The sequence below is a fragment of the Mya arenaria genome, chromosome 15, assembly GCF_026914265.1.
Source record: "Mya arenaria isolate MELC-2E11 chromosome 15, ASM2691426v1".
Classification (NCBI taxonomy): Eukaryota; Metazoa; Mollusca; class Bivalvia; order Myida; family Myidae; genus Mya; species Mya arenaria.
In genome coordinates this window covers 16288144-16310955 of record NC_069136.1, presented here as the reverse complement: position 1 = coordinate 16310955, position 22812 = coordinate 16288144, and the positions used below count along the sequence as shown (strand labels likewise).

General features: G+C 34.7%; 1 protein-coding gene across 3 annotated transcripts in view; it reads left to right on the top strand.

The window, feature by feature from the left end:
* The window catches only part of LOC128220722 (uncharacterized), a 71232-nt gene that overhangs the window by 46845 nt on the left and 1575 nt on the right, over positions 1-22812 (top strand). For 2 of the 3 annotated variants that reach the window (XM_052929221.1, XM_052929222.1), the window contains exons 2-9: positions 7228-7921; positions 8450-8470; positions 10241-10353; positions 13704-13771; positions 15540-15784; positions 16302-16433; positions 19553-19709; positions 22282-22526. In XM_052929221.1, coding sequence (XP_052785181.1) covers positions 7228-7921; positions 8450-8470; positions 10241-10353; positions 13704-13771; positions 15540-15784; positions 16302-16433; positions 19553-19709; positions 22282-22526 — 1675 coding nt within the window. Of the gene's footprint in view, positions 1-5257; positions 5461-7227; positions 7922-8449; positions 8471-10240; positions 10354-13703; positions 13772-15539; positions 15785-16301; positions 16434-19552; positions 19710-22281; positions 22527-22812 lie in introns of those variants that run through there. The other variant, XM_052929223.1, reaches the window with a different exon arrangement.

Here is a 22812-nt window from a genome sequence, read left to right as displayed (position 1 = left end):
ATCACGGAGTGGGAGATAAACATATAAATTACCTTGTTTGCCGGACCGCTCCTTCCTCCGCCACTTTTTAGGTCAATATCACAAGACAAAATCCATGATCTGAGCATTTGTTTTTCTGTCGTTTCTGCACATCGTATACAGATTAAAAGTACTTGGTGAAACTGCAGGCACTGAGACAGTCGTTACACTAAATTGAATGCATATAACGTGTTGCCGCGATTTACAGCCATACGCTATCTCCCCTCAGCACGCGGACATGGATTTTATGCTCCGTGATTTATTCGGCCAAATACATATAAAAAAATATTACAAATTTCTAGCATAACTAGCATACGTCAATTTAATGTCTAAAAACTTCAATAAACATCTGAAAAACGCTTAATACAGTTTATATAAAATGCTTACATCAGTAGAAACTAGTAGTTATTGCTCCTATTATCCATAAAGATATTAACTTGCTCTTCTTTAAAAACGATTTGATACAGTGCTTCATCTGGGAGCTGCAATGGTTTATGGTATATGTCAGGACCACGATTTGCAACATTACTACCATTGTTCACGTTTTCTTCTTATCGTAACGAAATGCATACAGGCAAATAACACCTATTCGGAAGTGCCTATTCATTGTTACATGCCTGATTTATTTTCATTAACACATCATGATTCAAAGTATGGTTATACCATCTCAGACCAATGGCTACCTTCCATTTTTATAGATTTTGAAGCTGAATGGTTTGTGATTTCCTGAACAGGGTAAACATACAGGATCTTCTTGATGTACTTTTTCTTTTACATTTTCACCACATTGTTTGTACACCTATATCACATTTGGTCACTTTATCGAACACACGGCGGTAACGTTCAACTTTTTCTTATATGACACGTATCTTTTAACGCTGCTTATGTTTTATACACATATGAACTTTCTCCCCATATATGGTGTTGGGGGTCGTGAAGCACTAGACATCAGTGTTATTTCGCTTGCAGGTCAATTGTCTATAGAATTTATCAGGAATTGATTTATTAGTATTGGACCGTAACCTATAAATACACAACCAATTCATCAAGAAGTGTGTGTAGCAAAATGTTTAACAGGAGTGCAGAATTATACCTTTTACTTTAAAAGTCGGTATTGTATACTTCAATTTCCCAATGTATTTTTAAAATTATATTCAGACATACTTGTCAAGATAAAACCTGAAATGTTCGTGCAAAATTGATGCAGAAATGAAACTCATTTACAATTATGTTGAGTCAGTATTTGGAGCGACCTTTATAATTAACCAAACAGATTCTACTTTACATCTACTTACTAACTTGATTTGTAACCTACATTTTAATTGGCCGCCGTATTCGCCATAAACCTTGATCATGCATCTAGCGTGTGGTGAGGATAGTTTCACCTGTTCAATATGCAGTCAACCGTGCCCAATTCGATTGAAAGTAGTTCAAAAAGGATGGCCAAAAACTCTTAAGTTGAATTGAATGATTTAATGACATTTACAGACTTAGAAGATGTACTGTTTCCATTCTACGTCATTCCGATACCTTTAGTTTACAGTGATATTATTTTGATTTGAAAGTCAACAACAACATGTTCATGAAATGTTCGTCTTGACTGCAGTATATGAAACGTTTGATCATCAAAATGGGGTTATTAAACTATTTTACAGGAGATGATCGTGTATTTGAAGCTTTTTACCAGTTATTTTACTGTAGATTCATGTTTTAATTTATATAAAAAAACAGAAACCGCGAAGAAAGCCATTCGCCCAATAAAAACGTAGCACTATTAATTTATGTACTTTTTGTTTTCGAGGGAATAAATAAACACACAAAAATATATTCTGAATGAATGTAAACAAAACCATGAAAACGTATTTTGAAATGGCGGAAACTTAAACGGACAGGATAAGTGTATTTCCAAATATGGCTACGCTTACTACGATATGTGTGGGATAAACCGGAAAATCCCACTGAACGTAAATACAATGAATCGTTTCATAGGCTAAAACACGGAGGTTGTATATCGATGATACCGGGATCAGGTGTTCTATTCTTCAACGCCTGTTCAGAACCTTCCAAGCTGTGTAGTTCGTGTCCCACCACTCAAAGTTTTAAGTAGTTCAGTAGGTGTTGAAGCTCGAGTCACGATGTCTGTCTATCAAGGGTGCTGATAAAGATGTATCCCTCAGACCTGTCAAATGCTTTACCTATCAATCCCATTTGCAGATCGCATCGATTCAGGCTCAATGCCTTAATGCTAGTTCTTATCCATTTCATAGCCATGCGATTTGTGTTACAGAATTATATTACCATCAATGCCTCTTTCTCTTTATGCCGTAAAACTTTCGCTTTGTTCCGGCTGCCTTGTTTTTACATATTTCATTGATTCATATAACGTTTAGTTTTTTGATTGTTGTAGTAATATTTCAAATTCAATAAGTTTTTTTATGTGTCATAAACCTTTGCATAAACCTAGTTTGAGATTGTTTATTGAACCAAAATATATTAAACACTGATTAATTGTTGCCAGCTTTTCATGGCAAAGCCATACATATAATATTGTTGTTTTTGTGTTATGACATACCAAACGTCCAAATCAGCAGTTTTTTACCAGGTATTTATAGTTTATCAGGACTCATAACTTATATAAAATGATCTGTGAAAAGTCCATGATATATATATGTCAGATACGGGACAAGATAGCTTTTCAGGCATAGCCATACATATAATATTGTTGTTTTTGTGTTATGACATACCAAACGTTCAAATCAATAGGTTTTTTTTACCTAGTGTTTATAGTTTATCAGGACTCATAATTTATATAAAATGATCTGTGAAAAGTCCGTGATATATTTGTCAGATACGGGACATGACAAACATTACAAATGTTCAGACGGATTTCCTCATATGATTCAGACGACAATAAAAATCAAATATTTAACATTGTCATATCTTGATATGTCTACATTCAATGAAAACTGCCAGGTAATGAATACAGAAGGCATTTGATATGCATAGGAAGAATGATTTACCATGTTTTATCCTTTGTTCGTGTGATTCGTACTCCCAAACCTGTCTCACAGCAAACCCCATCAAGTTTAATGTTACATGCATTTTAACGCAACAAACCCGGACACGTCGGATGTTGTCAAATGGTGAAATGATAGTGTTATAAGATATTATGTGTCAATTGTGGTGCAACACTTTATTGACCTTTTCCAAAAGCCAGACATTTATTGCGGTATTGTTTAATTTGAACAATAAACAATCGAACCTTTTTTAGATAATAAATGTTTAATGCATTTCGAAAATTAAAATGTCTTTCGCTAACAAGATGTGCCTGTGAACACTTCATTGAAGTCTATTAAACTGTAATATAGACATCAGTTTCGCTTGATATAGCTGGTGCGGATCAAGGATTTGACGTTAGAGGGGACGTAACTTAGGGGCGTTACCTGTTGACTTGCGCCACTCCCTCAAAACGAAGTTTTTGCTTTATTTAAAATGTTTGCAGGGGGGGGGGGGTACTCCCCGGAGAATATTGTATCCATTTTTAGTCCGATATGGTGCATTTATGGTGTACTTTTTATTTTTTCCTTTATTGTAATAGAGTAAAAAATGACATTTTTACAGAAGTGGGTGGGGGCTACCTCCCTGGAACCCCTGAATCCGATAGTAAAGACTACCCTTCATATTTAAAAAGTGAAATGCGACCAAGTCCCGGTATATCAGTTACAAGAAAAAAAAATGTTTGGCTTATGATAGCCACTCAACAAACTGCAGTGAACAATATAATATGCTTTTTCTTTCAATATATGTCGGCCATTAAATGTACAGTTAACCAATATTTGGCAAGTTATTGATTTGCCATTTAATGTACAGTTAACCATAGTATAGCCATTACATTTATAGTTAAACATAGTTTTGCTATTAAATGTACAGTTAACCATAGTTTTGCTATTAAATGTACAGTTAACCATAGTTTTGCTATTAAATGTACAGTTAACCATAGCTTTGCTATTAAATGTACAGTTAACCATAGTTTTGCTATTAAATGTACAGTTAACCATAGCTTTGCTATTAAATGTACAGTTAACCATAGTTTTGCCATTAAATGTACAGTTTACCATAGTTTTGCTATTAAATGTACAGTTAACCATAGCTTTGCTATTAAATGTACAGTTAACCATAGTTTTGCCATTAAATGTACAGTTAACCATAGTTTTGCTATTAAATGTACAGTTAACAATAGTTATGCCATAAAAAGTTCAGTAAACCATAGCTTTGCCATTAAATGTACAGTTAACCATAGTTTTGCCATTAAATGTACAGTATACCATAGTTTTGCTATTAAATGTACAGTAAACCATAGTTTTGCCATTAAATGTACAGTTAACCATAGTTTTGCCATTAAATGGACAGTTAACCATAAATTTGCCATTAAATGTACAGTTAACCATAGTGTTGCCATTAAGTGTAAAATTTTGCCATTAAATCTACAATGAACCATATTTTTGCCAGGAAATATTTAATTTAACCATAGTGTTGCCATTATATGTACAGTTAACTATGTTCTTGCCATACCACTAATTCAGAAATTAACGATTGTTGGTGTTTTTATTTTGATAATCAAAAACATCATTTTCTAGACAATGAAATATTTTTGCCTTTTTGCTTTTCATATCGACATGATATCGTACAAATAGAAGCTTCGCAGGCGTTTTATTTTTAAACACATTGATGTATTAGAGTATCACGCACTGAAATGATACTATTCAAATATGGTAAGCATCATTTCAATGGTAATCAAATCCATAAATATCGATGTTTTTTTTATAAATTAAAGGCACACAATGTGAGTTGATGCAAACATATTTGAATTTAAATGATTTCAACCAAAAAAAAAAAACACATGATTTGTGAAGATTTTGTTTTAAATATAGGCCTTTAAAAATGTTTTTTTTAAATAATGTGACCACAAATTCCAATGTTGTAAAAGCGTCAAGATATCGCTAATACGTTGTTTTTTTATATGTATATTGTACACAAATCATTTGCATTTTTTTTGTTTTAATAATTTAGTTTCAAATGATTTAAACTAATTAAAATATAATTAAGAATTGATATTAAAAAAATAATGCATTAACCTGTATTGTGTCTCTTTAAGATAGTAAACATATCTATTTATATCGATGGAAACTTTATAAATTAAAACGATGATTAATTCATTGCATTCAATGATACAAGTCATGTTCGGTGTGGGTTATAAGTTTTACATACGCCTACAAAACGTAAATTATGCTAAAATAGGACGTTTGTCTGTGGTCAATAAATTCATCTGTTGGTTTTAATATTTCATTATGATATTTATCTGTTTATAAGCAACATCGTTGGAAATTAGGAATTTTAAACTTGAGATATTGAGGAGTAAAAATGACATGGCAACGGTTATTCGTGAGTATTAAAGACTTTGATACCGTATGCGACTTTTGCATCGATTCATCTGTGGGGTTATAGTTTCCATTATTTTAAACATTTTTTTGCAGATGCGGTGATAAGTTGTAAAAAACCTTTTCTATGTAAATAAATGGTTAAAGAATTTTAAGATGTTTTACAAAATAATGGACATGGATCGTCGTAGAAACTTGCCACATTTTCTTTTGTAAATATATACTAATAACCCTTTAACCAGCCTACTGTTTGATATAAACTTGTTGGCTGAGTTAAAACCTGATTATTTTACAACGATTGGGAAGGTATTACAACTTCTATTAATCACTCTCGTTGGCACGATGTTGCACGAGAGTGTTGTCTTGTGGTATGAGGTGTAAAGCGAGTGCACTAACCACTGCGCTAACTGGAGATCTTGTTGTCTTATGACCCAGTCACCTTTGAATCTACCGATTCACCTGATTTAAATCGCTATCGGCTAGGTGCCGATTTACCAATATAAAAGTAAGGCAGATTTAAGAAAAAATATACTGCGACCGGATTGGATAAAATACTATTTGGAAAATCCGCTGTAGTTAGGTTCAACATTTTATTTTGTGCAGACGGCAGTTTTTTTCAAGTTTTCTAATAAATTTGTTTCAGTAAAACAGCTGTCAGCTTGCATTTATTTAAATCAAGTGAATCGTGAATGGCTGGCCCATTAATTCGGTAGTCTTCGCAGTTACATGTAGACCACTAAAAACTCAAAAATTGGTAGTATGTGCTTACATGAAATTGATGGTTATGCTACTGCATCTCATCAATCCATTTATTTTATAAGAACATACTTACAACTTTCAAAGCTTCACTCTCACAGATTGACAGTTTTGACATTTTTTAATTGTCTCATAATCAGCTAATTTTGGTATCAATGTCTTCAACTCAGTCATATGCCATAACTCACAATAGCAATATGAAAAACTGCGATCTGATGTTTTGTCAGCAGTCTCGCATCACTGGTTTCAAGACACTTACGCAAAAATTGGTTCATTCCAAGACCAAAAATAAATAAAAAGTTGTGAAAACGGTCAATCTGTGAGAGTGCAGTTTTAACAATTACTTGTCGTTTTTCTCGCTCATTGTCAAATCTCTAGAGGCAGACGTGTTTAACAAGTATGTGTCATGTTTGGTTTGTTGTGAGTATTTTACATTGACAACATAATTATTTTCTATGGTTAAAACTATTACTAAGTTGAAATTCGTCATTATGCGTTAATCGTCCGAAGACGCCTATTGTAGCTTATGTATTAAGCTTACGTCTGAAAATCTGTTCACCAAACGAGTTATTCTTTAGACTTTCCAGAAGACGTTTTATAACCGGTGAATATTTTGTGCAGCTATTTAGAACTGGCCACTGCGTCAAACCCGTCATTTTCTAAGAACATATTTACAAGGATATACTTTTTTCTCGCGTATTGTCATATTTCTCGAGGAAGACATGTTTAACAAGTATGTGTCATGTTGGGTTTGGAGGGATTTTTTTAACGGATGATTCACAATGTTTACTGAATACCAAAAAGGAATGTATGACATATTTAAAAAAATATTGTCACCTCATTGACCAAAATGTCATTTCGAACACAGAAGTTGTTAGTCAGCATGCTGGTTTGGTCCACCGCGTACTATTCCGCTGAAAATAGTTTTCACATCCCACCCCGCTATTGAAAAATAAATTGCATAAAACATGCTAACATACTCGTGTAAGATATATTTTATTTTATTTTTCTTCAGCCGTCGCTGCATACTTCCACATCCTATGGTGACTTTGAAGGGAACACCAGCACCACTTCCGGAAGTTCTTTCATGCGCGGTGACCGCACCACGCACTCGGCGCCACCTACCGAGCTGGACCGGAAGAAGAAAACACGAGGCCGGGATGACGAAACGAGAACCTCGTCGGGTTATAATTCATACAGTGAACTTTCAGAATTTGCTAGATCAAGTGAAAAGAGGAAAAGTGCTTCTCTTAAATCCAATAGATATTCATCATCAAATGACGCCGATCATGATGATAGATATACACGTTTCCCAAATAAACACAAATCCATGGACACTCTTGAAAACAAACACAATAGGTCCTCCGCGAAACATAAACATACAGAGTCAAGGATGAGTATTTGTAGCAGTGAACCTTCGCAAAATTCTAGTAAAGAGCGATCTTTAAAAAGAAACACAGACAAAAACAGTAATTCGGACAATTATTTTTCGGACGGCAAATCAGTGCCTACGATCGGAAACGTAGCTGTGACAGTGACAAACAATGTAAACTACGATCCAAATGATCCATTTTCCTTTATACAGCCAGTAGATGTTCCATTTCTCTTGAAGTTAAGGAAATGCGCTGGGCCTATCAGCGCGGTGTTGTTGCTCCTTATACTGGCTGCTGCACTTGGTGCAGCTATTTATTTTGCCTCCGCTCTTAAAGGTAATTAGAGGAAGTTTAAAATGTTCATAAAAGGGTTATTATAATAAACTAAATGAATAAGTTCTTGAATATCTATAACTTCTATGTCAATATCACGTGACCGCAAAAGTAAACGTCTATTGAGAGGCAATATAAGATACAGTTGAAACTCGCTATGTCGAACTCTGTTATCTCGAATTTATGGTTATGTCAAACTTTTTTCGAATGTGATGGGTTAGTTATACACTTTTTTGTATTCCCGTTATATCGAATGTTCGATGTATTTTTTTCTTGTCTGAACAACAAAACATTGCTTGCCCTCCAATTCAAAGCTTAAATAATACAAACTTGACTAATATTCACTATCCTAAGTTTTCTTTTACGGTCATTTGATGTTAGCGTTCGTTTATAGCGAAAGTTATAATGATTATAACTTGTAAGGAATGGTTTTTGATGTTGGTGTTGTCGGTTATTTGTGTATGTGTCGTTGGTATTCTCGTTACATCGTAATGACGAGTATGATATAATTTTTTTTTTTTCTTGTTTCAGAAAAGCAAGAGAAACAAATTGGTAAGTACGTAATAATAAATAGCTATAGAATACAACCTACATTTTAAGCCAATGAAATTCCAAGTAGGCAATCATTAAGTACTTGGCTAAATCATTAAGAATTTCAAATTTTGCGAATGTTTAAAGTTACGCCAACTGTCCCTCATCCGATACACACTCCTTGTATCAGAGTTTGCTGTGTCAGCCAATGAGGTTGTATTTTAGGTCAGTAAGATGAACTGAAGTAAAAACAGAATGACTAAGAAGGGCTCGTTCCCTACGCTCACTCCTTTAATTCTTAGTCATTAAGCGTTAAGTTCATGCCGACTGACCTTTACATAGAGTTCAAAATGTCAACGAAGTTATTTGGAATGTACATTTACATCATGTTCATAAACAAAATAACCCAGGCCAAATAATGAACTGACACATTCACAAAATACAGCCTACATAACATACTTTGATAAAATACAAGCAAACGTGTCCGCGTTTGTTTTTATTTGGAAGTGAGGGTGGGATTAAATTTCAATTACAGTCGAAACTCGCTATGTCGAACTCTGTTATCTCAATGTTCTGGTTATGTCCAACATTTTTCGAATATGATAGGTTTAGTTGTTATCTTTTTGGATTTCGGTTATATCGAATGTTTGTTATCTCGAGGTATTTCCCGAAGTCCTAACAACTTCGACATAGCGAGGTTTGACTGTATCAGATTGATATTTTCGACGTCTCAATAAACCTCTATAAACTGCCAGAGTAAGCATGATAAATAGATTTGCTTAGTCGTATTAATCACTGTTGTTTTTACACGTTTTGCAAGAGGAGTGTTTGTAAATATTTGCCAATAGTTGTTTAAATGATTAAGTACAAATGACAGAAGTTAGTTTATTGCTTTAGGAGTAATCACCGAAAACAATGTATAGTGTTTATTGCTAGCATTAAACATCATTCGTTATCTCATATATACAGCATATATAATGTGAATCGAACAAACAGAAACTGATTATATTGAACAGTTTTAAATTATGATTTATTCTGCCTCACAACGCGTATTTTATTATGGGTTATGTATATCTTTTCTTAAGATAAATAACATTGTATATTGAATTTAAGAAGATTCGCCTTTGTAAATGATTTTTTTCCGATTACTAGCTATGTGGCCACAATGACCTTAGTAAAAAGGCGCCAAAATATTAGCTTTTTCTGTACACAAATCATGCTTTTTTGTTGTGATCATTAAAGGGAATAAACACCAGATGATACAATTGCAAGTAAAAAAAGAAAATTATCAAAAACTAAATTTTATATCGTTGTGAGCAACGCCTTGAATCTTACTGACTGATGTATCACATCGCTTACGACTAAAGCATCTTTCTCAGATTTTGCGTATTTTTCAAACTTGAAATTTACTGAGTTTGTCTACCACGTAAATCCTGGTAATTAAAAAAAAAACAACGTCGGTGTATGTATCTGTACTAATCACGTGATCTTACATCGTTAATACACACATAATAAACCGCTGTCAGCTGAGACATCGACAAAATATGGTTTTATCTTATTCCTGTAAAATGATGTATTATTGGCCTCATACTAACTCGTTCTGATAATTATAGACTTGTTCGGATGAACTACTGTCTCTCCCAAATTTTGGGACGATCTGGTGTCTAGTCCCTTTAAAGTCAAATGAGTTAAACGTAGTAAACATATTAGAAGGAATTCGTTTCCAAGACTTCAAGCCTTTAAAGATGAATACCAGTCCTCTAACCATAACATGCCTTTTGTTTTATGCAGATCTCCTTGGTGCCAATTTAGCAATGAAGATAAAACATATCGAAAACATAGAAAATATCGAGGACCTGTCAAAGTCACAGTTGACTGACTTGAGTCATGGCTACTGCAAGCAGGTTAGTAATATCACGTGTCTCCATGTGTGTGTGTGTGTGTGTGTGTGTGTGTGTGTGTGTGTGTATACCACGTGATAAATGACGTAATAAATGGTACGTAGGAAGGCAATATTTTGCGTCAAATAAAGACTTTAAACAAAGATATCTATTTATTCACCATATTAAATAAAACCTGGGACAGTCTATGCCGCTTACATAACCCCGCATTTAGTATTTCACTAGATATTGACTGAGATTTTAGTTTCTTATAACACTTCGCCAAACCGCTGCCCGATGTGGAACTGTCAAAACATTTTTTTGGAAACAGGTTTGTCCAAGTCTTTGAAATAAACTGCTCACCTTATCAAACACCGGTAATAAAACGAAGGCATAGACTGTCCTTTGTTTCATTTTAAATGGTAAAGAAAACGAAAAGTTTGAAATATTTGTTATAAGTCATCATTCGAAGCAATATGTTTCTTTCCGACGTGGCATTTATGACATGATTTGTCACGTGGTATATATACACACACTGTAATAATATCACGTCTCTTCAGAAGGACTGTTTTCCTGAGCGTTCAAAGGCGATACTCCCATCATTTAAAAGAAATCGGAACTCCTCGGTCATTTTCCATCGAAAACAATCTCGGTATATGAACAGTTTAAAATGTCAGATTTTTTTTTTATTTACCCTATTCGAAGGTCGCGTAGTAACATCAATTTAACAGATAACTTAATGCATTCATATTTTCTTGAAAATCTCAATTATTTGTGCAATAAAACACTTCATCGGCAATCAATTTACACTAAGTAATACAAAATGCACGTTAAAACACCGCGATTAATTAATGCTGTAATTCAAGGTTAACGAACTACATCTGCCGATGTACCGGATATCATCCGACTCGGAGGTGTGTTTCGATGGAAAATGGTTTTGAGTTCCGGCTGAATTTTAAAGATGCACTCTTAATATTCTAAAAAGGGTGAACAAATGTCGAAAAATGGTTCTTATGAAGGATACCGAGTTTAATTTGAAAGAAATGAGCATTAAACATGGTATTTCTACCTTATAAGACTAAAGTAGACCACAGTAAATCTTTTAGCATTCACCAATCATTAAATATTTTTGCGTTTTCAGCTAGTAAATACACGGTTACAATCTTGTTATCAGCAATTAATATTTCCCATGAATGCAATATTAAGTAAGTAGTTAAAGGTTTATGAGTCAAAATGGATGTTTGTTATACATGTGTTTGTATTGATTTTGAATAAGAGTGTCACTTTAATGATACAGAATATGTGATGCATTTGATGTATGTCAGTGTTAAATCCTCCGTTAATGCACATACTACCCTGTTTTTGCATGGTCGAGCTTTTCGGACAAAAATTATAATATCGTCGATGACATTTTTTTTTCGAAAATGATGAATAAAAGCAAAATTAACGTTATTTAGTGATAAACTGCAAATTATGACAAATTGGAAATATACTAGGTGCTTTAGATAAGCCCAATTATGCAATATGCATAATAATTAGAGTGAGTGCACTTTAAAGCTGCACTCGCACATATTGACAGTTTTAAGGTTTTTTTGTATCAGTATCAACTCATTTTGGCATCAATGCCTTCAATTCAGTCATATAAGCTAACTGACAATAGAACAGATCTAAATTGATTCGAAAACTGCCGGAAATTTCATATATCTTCAATAGCCATAAAACATCAATGTTCAAAGGTAAATATGAAACTGCAATCTGCTATTTTGTCAGCAGTCTTATATTCAGAGACAAAAACTATCAGGAAACTTGTCAAAATAATCAATCTGTGAGAGCGCAGCTTTAAAATATATGAGGCAAAACATAGAAACACTTTAATGATGTCTTTAATTCTTAATAATAAATAAATGATTTAAAACATGTTAAATAATCATTTATAATTATATTTATTTGCATAATTATGTTTAATGTCAAAAAACATTTGTAATTATTGTTTATCATTTGTAGAGAAAGCTATTATATCTATTTGAAATATCTTACATCAATTTGGTTTTTCATTTAATCCAATTACAGTAAATAATGTTTTCCTTTCTTAAAAAACATTAACACATATTTAAATGCACTAAATGTGCTTTATTAAAACAATTGTGCACATTTTATTCAATCTGGACCAGTTTGATAGAGTGTTTAAAGGATATCAGGCGATTGCCATTGTCGAGTTAGCAAATGAAACATCTAAACAAAGATAATTAATTGTTACAAAAAATATATTACTCGCTCAATCAATGTTACAAATATTTATTTTTTTTCAATTTAGAAACAGATTTGACCTATCTGACAATACATTTTACAAATGTTTGTATTTGAATATCATTCTCTTTGATCAATTTCAATCTCCAAGCATGCTTCGCAGATCTAAGCATTTCAGACGTTATAAAATACTCTTTGGTAATCACAAAAACTTATTCGGCAACATTTACGAGGCATGGTTGTTTTAATTCAAGAGTTGATTCATTGTCAATTATTTCTAACTCTATTCATCTTATTACTTTTTTTTCCAGAAAAAAAACGAATTCATTCGTGGTTTCGCAAATCTAAAAACTTGCCTTTTAAACTCATTTTAAGTTAAATTAGTGTTTTTGTTTTGAAAAGATTTTTCTACATACAGATATTTCTTTTCTTTGCTTAGTTTCACCTTTTTTGTTAATTGTTCTTAGAAATGTTGTCGTGTAATCGTCATAATTAGGAGGGCTCTGATTCGAAAATAGTTTCAGGATTAAAAATATCAATCGGGGACTTTCAATCATTTCGTGCCTTTCATATTTATGAGATGGTTAATCTTTATTCAGGACATCTGACAAAATGGATATACGGAAAGGCATATTTGTTAATTCTACATATGAATTATAATTATACATTATCAGAACATATTCATAATTATTCATGGCATTTGTTGTATACCAGACAATGGTTTCCTGTCATGTGACAAGTATTGCAAAAGCGAGAGTCCCCCCCCCCCATTGAAAATGATTGACGCACAGAAAAGTGCTCATTAAAATAGTCAAATGTATAGATTAGTGCAATTTATATCATGTTATTTGAATAAAGCCAAATAGAATACACGATTATTTGGAAAACAATCTTTACAAATGGGATTTCTGAGGAACGTCTTCTGTGATTTCAAATAATTGCGCGTCATGGCGAGTAGCAACATTTGACCATCTGGCACTTTGTGTAGTTGGTAACCTGGCATGCCTCGAAACCGGCGTTTTACACGTGCTCTAGGGTCGGGTTAACTACTGCCTTGTGACTCATATTGTAAGCCTTTGTGACCTTTAACATTCCATCATCATTAATAACAAACGTTTGTTTTTCAGATGGACCGAATCTACATTGAAAGTGCTTTCAAAGAAACCTACAGGGGATGTGAAGTGATATCAATCAAGTGAGTAATATTGATAGGAGGGGAATTGATAAATAAATAAATTAATCAATGAAGTCATCATTCATCCATCCGTCCTTCCATCCATCCATCCATCCATCCAGACATCCATCCATCCATCCATCCATCCATCCATCCATCCATCCATCCATCCATCCATCCATCCATCCATCCATCCATCCAACCACCCACCCACCCACCAACCCAAAGCCACCCACCCACCCACCCACCCAAAACTCCCAAACGGAGTTCGTTCGTTCGTTCGTTCGTTCGTTCGTTCGTTCGTTCGTTCGTTCGTTCGTTCGTTCGTTCGTTCGTTCGTTCGTTCGTTCATTCATTCATTCATTCATTAACTCATTCATTCATTCATTCATTCATTCATTCATTCATTCATTCATTCATTCATTCATTCATTCATTCATTCATTCATTCATTCATTTATTATTTCATTATTTAAAATAATACAGCCATAAAATATGTTTTGTGAAATCACATATTTTTCATTTATGATACTGATATGATTCGCATAAAATTCACAATCGTTCAAACATGTCACCATCAATTGAGCCATGACAATTTCTTTATTTCCCGCATAAATAAAAAAGATACTTTAAGCATCATTTTTTACATGATAACTATGTCATTGGGCCACCTTTTGACCCTGTTTCTCATTAAAAGACATAATTCAAAAACGACGACGATTAAAACAAAACCTAAAGCACCGAAAGCAACCATAACGACATTTTAATGGTTAGGGTATCCATCTTTAGCACTTTTAACGTGTTTTGAATGATGAGACGCCTAATGAATGCAAACAGGCTACACTTTTTTCTCATTTAAACGTTTAAGTATGTAAAAAAATCGTGTTTGATGGATTTGTTGAGGCTTTTGATTAAGTTTGTCACTGACTACGATATCGGATGTACACTTTGGGGTGCCTGGTGATCCCATATTTTGTTCATATCATTTTAAAGGGTTTAACATATTGATAAAGAAAAGGTTAAAAATAGAGCGAAAAAAAAAAAAGATTACATGCTTGAGTCCCTTAATGACAAATTATAAGAAAGACTGATAACTGTGCATTAAAAGTTCGTGCGAATGGCTTGAAAGCGGTCCACGAAACACAGACTTCAAGGGGTCTTGTATAATCATGTAAAATTAAAAAATGAAACAAAAACAATACAAAACCCCTTTACAGTTCCGTTGTTGGATAGCATGTCACTCAAATACAAAATTATCACTATATGTATACCATGAGTGTAGACTCCACATCTGACCATTCTTCTTTGTTAAAGCTGCACTCTCACAGATTGACCATTTTTCCAACTTTTTTTTTTATTTTTTGTCTTGGGACGAGAAAATGCTTGCGTAAATATCTGCAAACCAGTGATAAAAGACTGCTGACAAAAAATCAGATCGCCGATTTTCATATTTCCATTTCAAATTTAATGGTTTTACTAACGGTTTAAGAAAAATGCATAAAACATCAACTTTGGAACGGAAATATGAAAATCTGCGATCTGATTTTTTGTCAGCAGTCTTTTATCACTGGTTTGCAGATATTTACGTAAACATTTTCTCGTCCCAAGACAAAAAATAAAAAAAAGTTGTCAACATGTTTAATCTGTGAGAGTACAGCTTTAAAGAAATGATGGTTTTTGATGGATTTGTCGATTCTTTAGATAACGTTTGTCACTGAATAAGATATCTGACAATTGTACAATAGTGGGGTTTGTGGCATCCAGATCTGACACTCTTCATATATTTTCAGAAATAGCTATATAAACTTTACCCTGTTCTTCGTCGAGAAGGACGCAACCTCGTCACAGATCATGGGTGTTATAGAGAAATCTGCTGACAAGAAGACGGAAGAGTCAATAGAGCTAGCAGTTGTGGACAAATTTGAACTGGAACTAGGTAGTCTAGAAATACATATGGAGAGACGTATGGAGCCAGAAACGTTTGATAAGAAAATACTTCAAATCACCACAACCACCACTCCGAAACCTACAACTGGTAAATATGTTTAAAGATGCATCCTTACTCCCGTAAAATATGTACCACAATAAATACAATTGTTTTAATTTACCGTAAAAGATGAATAAATATCGAAAACGATGTTTTTATAAAGGATACTGTGTTTAATTTGAGAGAAAGGTGTAGAAAACACGGTATTATTACCTTAGGAGACGATAGTTGATCACTGTAAACCATTTAGGACCCACCAGTCATTTAATAGTTGTGCTTTTTCAGCTAATAAATACACGGTTACAATCTTGTTATCAGTTATTATCATTTTCCATATATGCATTATTTAGTAACTTGTTAAAGGTATATCACTCAAACTTTATGCTTGTTATACATGTGTATGTATTTATCTTAAATATGAGTGTTAATTTTAAGAGCTTTCCTGAAGCATGCGTACGGTAAGTAATGAGATATAGTGTTTATGTTTGTATGAATGTCACCGCAAGCGTTTTTCTTCACCCAGCAAATAAAGATAAAAAACAATCACACGATAATTTGATTTCAGAAAAGCCTTCCACCCCTTCACACCCTGCGGAAACGCCTTCACCAACTGCTAAGGCTAATCCTGCAGCAGTTCCCGTCGGGACTACACCTCAAAACACGAGGAAGATCAAACCACAACCTGCAGATCTACGGGGTATAATAGTTTCTAAGAAATAGCGCTTTGGGCAAATGGTCCTTGAGGCACAAATATCACAAAAATATTTAAGTCATTTTTACACATTATAGCATGCTTCAAATAATGATAAAAAAGATACAAATCTTATATTATTTTTGAAAGCGCAACTTCTTTGGCATAGTGTTGTCAAACATCATTGCTCAATATTCTTAAGAAATTATATCTGGAGCACAAATGTAAAATATTTAACTGGTTTCCATGGATTTTCGCAAAAAAAAATGGCTCGTTCACAGATAAACAATAAAAAAGTTTTCAAAACGTTCAATCTGTGAGAGTGTAGCTTTAAAGACCGATAACCTTATTTCCATAAAAAAATTTGACAGCCTTATATAACTGTTATTTGGCATTGTTTTGTTAATTGATCATATGATTGTTTATTTTTTGTTAAAAACATGAAACGTTGTGTAACTTAAAAACATTTTTTTATTTATTATACTTGTTTTGAAAATCATAATACTTTGAAATATGCCGTTACCACACACATAGTTTACGAGAATTGGAGAAATTCAACTGTATGGTTTCTGTGATAAATGAATCTTAAATTTTATGAAATGGAGTTTTCGCTTGTTTTTTTTTTAAAAATGTGTTTTATAACCAGTGATAAAATAGGGAAAACATATGATCAAAAGTGCGCAACCAGTTTAAAGAAACACTAGGGTGTAACTATTTAAGATATTCATTCATTTCAAATCGCAGTGCATAACAAGCAAATAAAACTGTAAATCATTTTTACATTTTTTATGATTGAACAAAGCTGACGTTCACTATTTAAGCGAAAAAAAAATATTGAAGAAAGTTTAAGTTGAAGTGAATAACCTTAAATAATCATTGAACATTTTATTTTTTTACTGATCAATCTAGTAGGATGATTATAATTGGATTATTTTATTTGTTATTTAACATCCAATCGTTGTATTGTATTAACTTAGTTGTAAAAATTAATAGTGTTCCGCATACTTAGCAACCTCATTCGGAACTCCTCGGCCATTTTATCGAAAACAACCTCGGATGTATTTGGACGGTTTACATACTCAAAGAGTGGCACGTTTAAGTCCGCTGCAAGTAGATCGCGTAGTAATTTTATTTAGCAGTTAAACTTTATGACTTTACTCGTGGGAATCTTCATTATGTTTACAATAATTCACTTCACATGCAATCACTTTAAACTGAGATCAATAAATACAACTCTAAAACAATACTTTTAATTAATGATATAATTCAAAATTTTACGAACTACTTCAACTAATGTACCGGCATACATCCGAGGTTGTTTTCGATAAAAATGGCCGAGGGGTTCCGAATGTTAGCAACCTTTGTTAGCCGTCACGTTGGGCTGTAAGCAGCGTTACAAACATTATTGAAGTTACACACGTTTTTCATCAATAAACGTAACGTATGCTTCTAAAAAGACTGCAGAATGTAATTTATGAAAAATGGGTTCCAGATTTATAGATCATGTTTAAATTTAATTATATACTACTCAAAATTTGATAAGGATCACTTGATTAGTTATTTGTAAAAACTTAACCAAATAAGCATGCTTATTTAATTTCAAAGCATTGGCTTAATCCCTTTGTAGGCCTCCAGAATGTTCGATGATTTTAATTGTATTGCTACCAGCGCGTGCACGGGCGGCACGGAAAACTGCATACCCACGAAAAAAGGCGTCTTGGCATACATGAAACAACTTTAAAATGTGGTCATTTCTTGTATTTCGCTTTGTGTATTCGATTTTTACTCGGAACATCTACCACATTTTGTTCAAAATGCCAAACAGAAGACGTTTAACTCCTGATGAAATGCATGTTGGCATTGGAATGCTGGAGGCAGGGTTGTCTCAGAGGACTGTGGCAGAACACCTGAATGTGTCACAAAGTGTAGTTTGCAGGATGTGGAATCGTTAGCAAACGAATGGAAATGCTCAACATCGACATGGTGGTGGTCGTGCAAAGGCTATATCTGACGTTCAGGATCGTTACATTGCGGTTTTAGCCAGATGTAACTGCTTTCGTAACGCCACTTCGTTACGTAATGACTTCCAGAACGCCAGAAACGTAAATGTTTCAACGCAAACCATCAGAAATCGTTTGCATAGTGCTGGCTTGATGGCACGACGACCGGCAATTCGCATCCCATTGACCCGATACCACATCCAGGACCGTTTGGAATGGGCACGTCAACACGTTGGATGGCCGTTAAACGAATGGACCACAGTGCTTTTTACAGACGAGTCAAAGTTTTGTATTGACTTTATAGATCGACGTTCCAGAGTGTGGAGAGGACGTAATAAACGTGTTTCTCCAGTTTGCGTCGCCGAACATGACCGTTATGGCAAGGGCTCAGTCATGGTATGGGCCGGAATCAGCATGCACGGGAAAACAGTCTTACATGTAATTGAAAACGGTACGTTGACGGCTGTTCGTTATTGTAACGAGATCCTGGACGTTTATGTTCGACCGTATGCAGGTGCAATCGGTCCTGATTTCATTCTCATTAATGCTAATGCGCGCACACACAGAGCAAACATCACAAACCAATTTCTGGAAAATGCTACCATCGAGAGTATGGACTGGCCAGCTCGTTCCCCCGACATGAACCCGATCGAGCATGCCTGAGACATTCTTCAGAAAGCTGTTTCTGCTCGTCCGGTCCAGCCAACAACGGTTCCTCAGCTCAGAACAGCGCTTCAGAAGGAATGGGCCAGACTCCCTCACCAACTGCCGGAGGCTTATCAGCAAAATGCGGAGGCGATGTCAAGCTTTTATTGACGCTCGTGGACATCACACACGCTACTTACATGGTCTAAGAAAAGTTCAATGATATTCTGTTGACTTTCCAAATTCGTTGACAACCTGATATACGCCTGCTTTTGACCCCTATCATGTTTAGGAGTCCGTTACGCTTGAACGGAATTGGTTTGGTACTGATATCTTATGACATTTGAAACCTGAAACAATGCCATTTGATAACATTTAGTGTTGATATATCGTTTTGTTGAAATACGTATGTACTTTACATTAAAAAACATGATCCCTTTCAAATTTTGAGTAGTATATAATCATTCTTTCGACCCGCAGTGTATTCATGGGATCCCTGTGCGGAATACGTCGGCGAGTACTTCCCCCATCCAGTGGAGTGTAACCAGTACTTTCAGTGCTCCAACGGGCAATCCATCAAACATACGTGCTCAAAGGACCTTCTTTACCACTGGAGAGATCTCACATGTGTGACAAGGTTAGTACTGTAGCATGTATTTTGGCATCCTTGGCACCCCAGAATATCATAACCTATATGATACCCTTCTAGAAAATGTATAAATTATAGATTGTATAAAGAAAAGTTTGAATTTGAAAATTATCTTGAACAGATATCTTACAAACTGTTACGATATATGATAAAATTTAGAACAAGAAATAAAAAAATACCTGTGGAAATTGGAAGCTGGAATAATGTAGAATACAACTGTAGAAAGTGTATATCTTGTAACGCTAAAAGCATAGGAGATGAATATCATTATTTGATGGAATGTCATGAATTTGTTGGTAAAAGAAAAAGTTGTCTTGTAAATAAATATATTAGACATCCAAATACTATTAAATTTTAAACAAGTAATGCAAATAAGACCTAATTCACGTATACATTTTGAAAAACTCTGAAAACTTATTAAAGAGATAATGGTTAGATTTTGATAATGATACATACATTGGTGCATTTTGTTTCCCTTTAAATGCCTCCTCCATTATAAAGGTATAATGTTAATATTGGATGACACTGATTGAATTTATTGATTCTTATGGATTATGTCTTAAACTGTTGAGACTATTCTCGTTCTTTACATAGTTGTATATATATATTTCAATACTCCTTTTGTCATGTTTTGTGACATGAGATATACGAAATAAACTTGGAAACTTAAAATTAAATAACCTTGCAGTTTCAATGTTTCACGATTATCTTGAGTGATTTAGTCGGTTGATATTTCTGTCTTAATCGAATGAATTGACGTCCTGAATAATAATTAGGTATCTTTTCAAAACAATATTATTTTAAATCATGACACATTGCAAAGTATCCACGTTGTTGTTGATAGGTAACATTCATTACCTTAGAAAATTAATGTATAACAATTATCATGTCATCGATTATATGATACAAAGATCAGCAAAATATAAATCAACTTTGCGTGTTTGTTCTTTTAAGGTTGTACTCTAATCTTGTAATCAATTCTATTATATTGAATATATAAAACAACTTTATCTGTCAAAACGTTGTGGACGATTTAACGACTAGTTATTTAAATAGCATTAAAGCATTCTTTTTATCTACAAGTTAAATCAGCAAATGATAGATTTTGTAATCGTTTAGGACAAAAAAAAGCTTATTTGTGGAAATTGTTTGGTACAGTTGAACCCCGATTTCTCGAGCTCGCTTGGCTCGATTTCCTCGTTGGCTCGAACTGGATGTTAATGGCCGAGTTCGTTATACTTAATGTGAGAATTCCCGTTTTGCTCGACCTCCGCGGGCTCGAGGTATTTTTGCCGATTCCTGGGGTTGGAGGTATTTTTGCCGATCCCTGGGGTTGGAGGTATTTTTGCCGATCCCTGGGGTTGGAGGTATTTTTGCTGATCCCTGGGGTTGGAGGTATTTTTGCCGATCCCTGGGGTTGGAGGTATTTTTGCCGATCCCTGGGGTTGGAAGTATTTTTGCCGATCCCTGGGGTTGGAGGTATTTTTGCCGATCCCTGGGGTTGGAGGTATTTTTGCCGATCCCTGGGGTTGGAGGTATTTTTGCCGATCCCTGGGGTTGGAGGTATTTTTGCCGATCCCTGGGGTTGGAGGTATTTTTGCCGATTCCTGGGGTTGGAGGTATTTTTGCCGATCCCTGGGGTTGGAGGTATTTTTGCCGATCCCTAGGGTTGGAGGTATTTTTGCTGATCCCTGGGGTTGGAGGTATTTTTGCCGATCCCTGGGGTTGGAGGTATTTTTGCCGATTCCTGGGGTTGGAGGTATTTTTGCCGATTCCTGGGGTTGGAGGTATTTTTGCCGATCCCTGGGGTTGGAGGTATTTTTGCCGATCTCTGGGGTTGGAGGTATTTTTGCCGATCCCTGGGGTTGGAGGTATTTTTGCTGATCCCTGGGAGTTAGAGCCAACGGGGTTCGACTGTATTCATTTATTTAAATATTTTCTTTCCCTACACACCAAACACTGTCAAAGTACGTCACACTAATATAAGGTTACTGGAAATCCAAAATTCACGTTCGGAAATCCTCGACCATTTTTCTCGAAACCATCGTCGGATGTATGCCGTACATCAGTAGAAGTAGTTCGGTTTTTTTTTTTTTTTTTTTTAATTTTATCATGAATTAAATGCAGTGTTTGAGCTTGTATTTATTGATCTGAGTTGAAATTGATTGCTATTGATATGAGTTTAAGTTGACTTCCAGTGAATTCGAAGTGTATAATTGCAAAGTCATTAAGGTCTACTGCTAAATTGATTTACTACGCGATCTACTTGAAGCATACACAAACATACCGTTTTTGAGTATGTAAACCGTCCATATACGTCCGAGAATGTTTTCGATAATAATGGCCGAGGAGCTCCGAATGCCAAAATTCATAAGATCAGAAATTCTCCCAAAATGTTACCCTTCGGAAAATGAAAATCAGATTCTTACATAGCAAATGAACACGTAACTGCGTTTTGTTTATTTAGTTGCGATATTTTCTGTCATTGTAGTGTTACAAATCCTTGTCATGAACATAACAAAACTACTATAAATGAAAATATGTTGTTTTTTTATTGCAGGTTTACGTCGGGAGTGGAGTGTCCAGAGCGAGGAAGGGCGCCTCCCAAACCCATACCAACAACGACAACAACAACAACCACGACGACAACAACAACAACAATGAAAAAACCGACAACAACAATCGCTGAAGATGATTTTTTTAAGGAACGCCCGACAGGCGATCCGACCATGGGAGATGCAGAAACAACAACTGAAAAGCCTATTATTCTCTCAGAGATCGCCGCCAAATTTCCTGAGCGCCCGCGTAAGTCATTATATCATGTGCATATATACATAATGTATATCATTATATAACGTGTACAGTCGAACCCCGTTGGCTCGATCTCGCTTGGCTTAAATCCCTCGTTGGCTCGAACTAGATGTAAAGGCCCGATTTCGCAGACCTGAGGGAAATCAATCCCGCTTGGCTCGAATTTTTCGATACTCGAGGTATTTTCGCCAGTCCCTGGGAGTTCGAGCCAACGGGGTTCGACTGTGTTTGAATTTGACATTTTCAGGTGTCCGACCTTCAAGCTCAATTTAACCGTAAT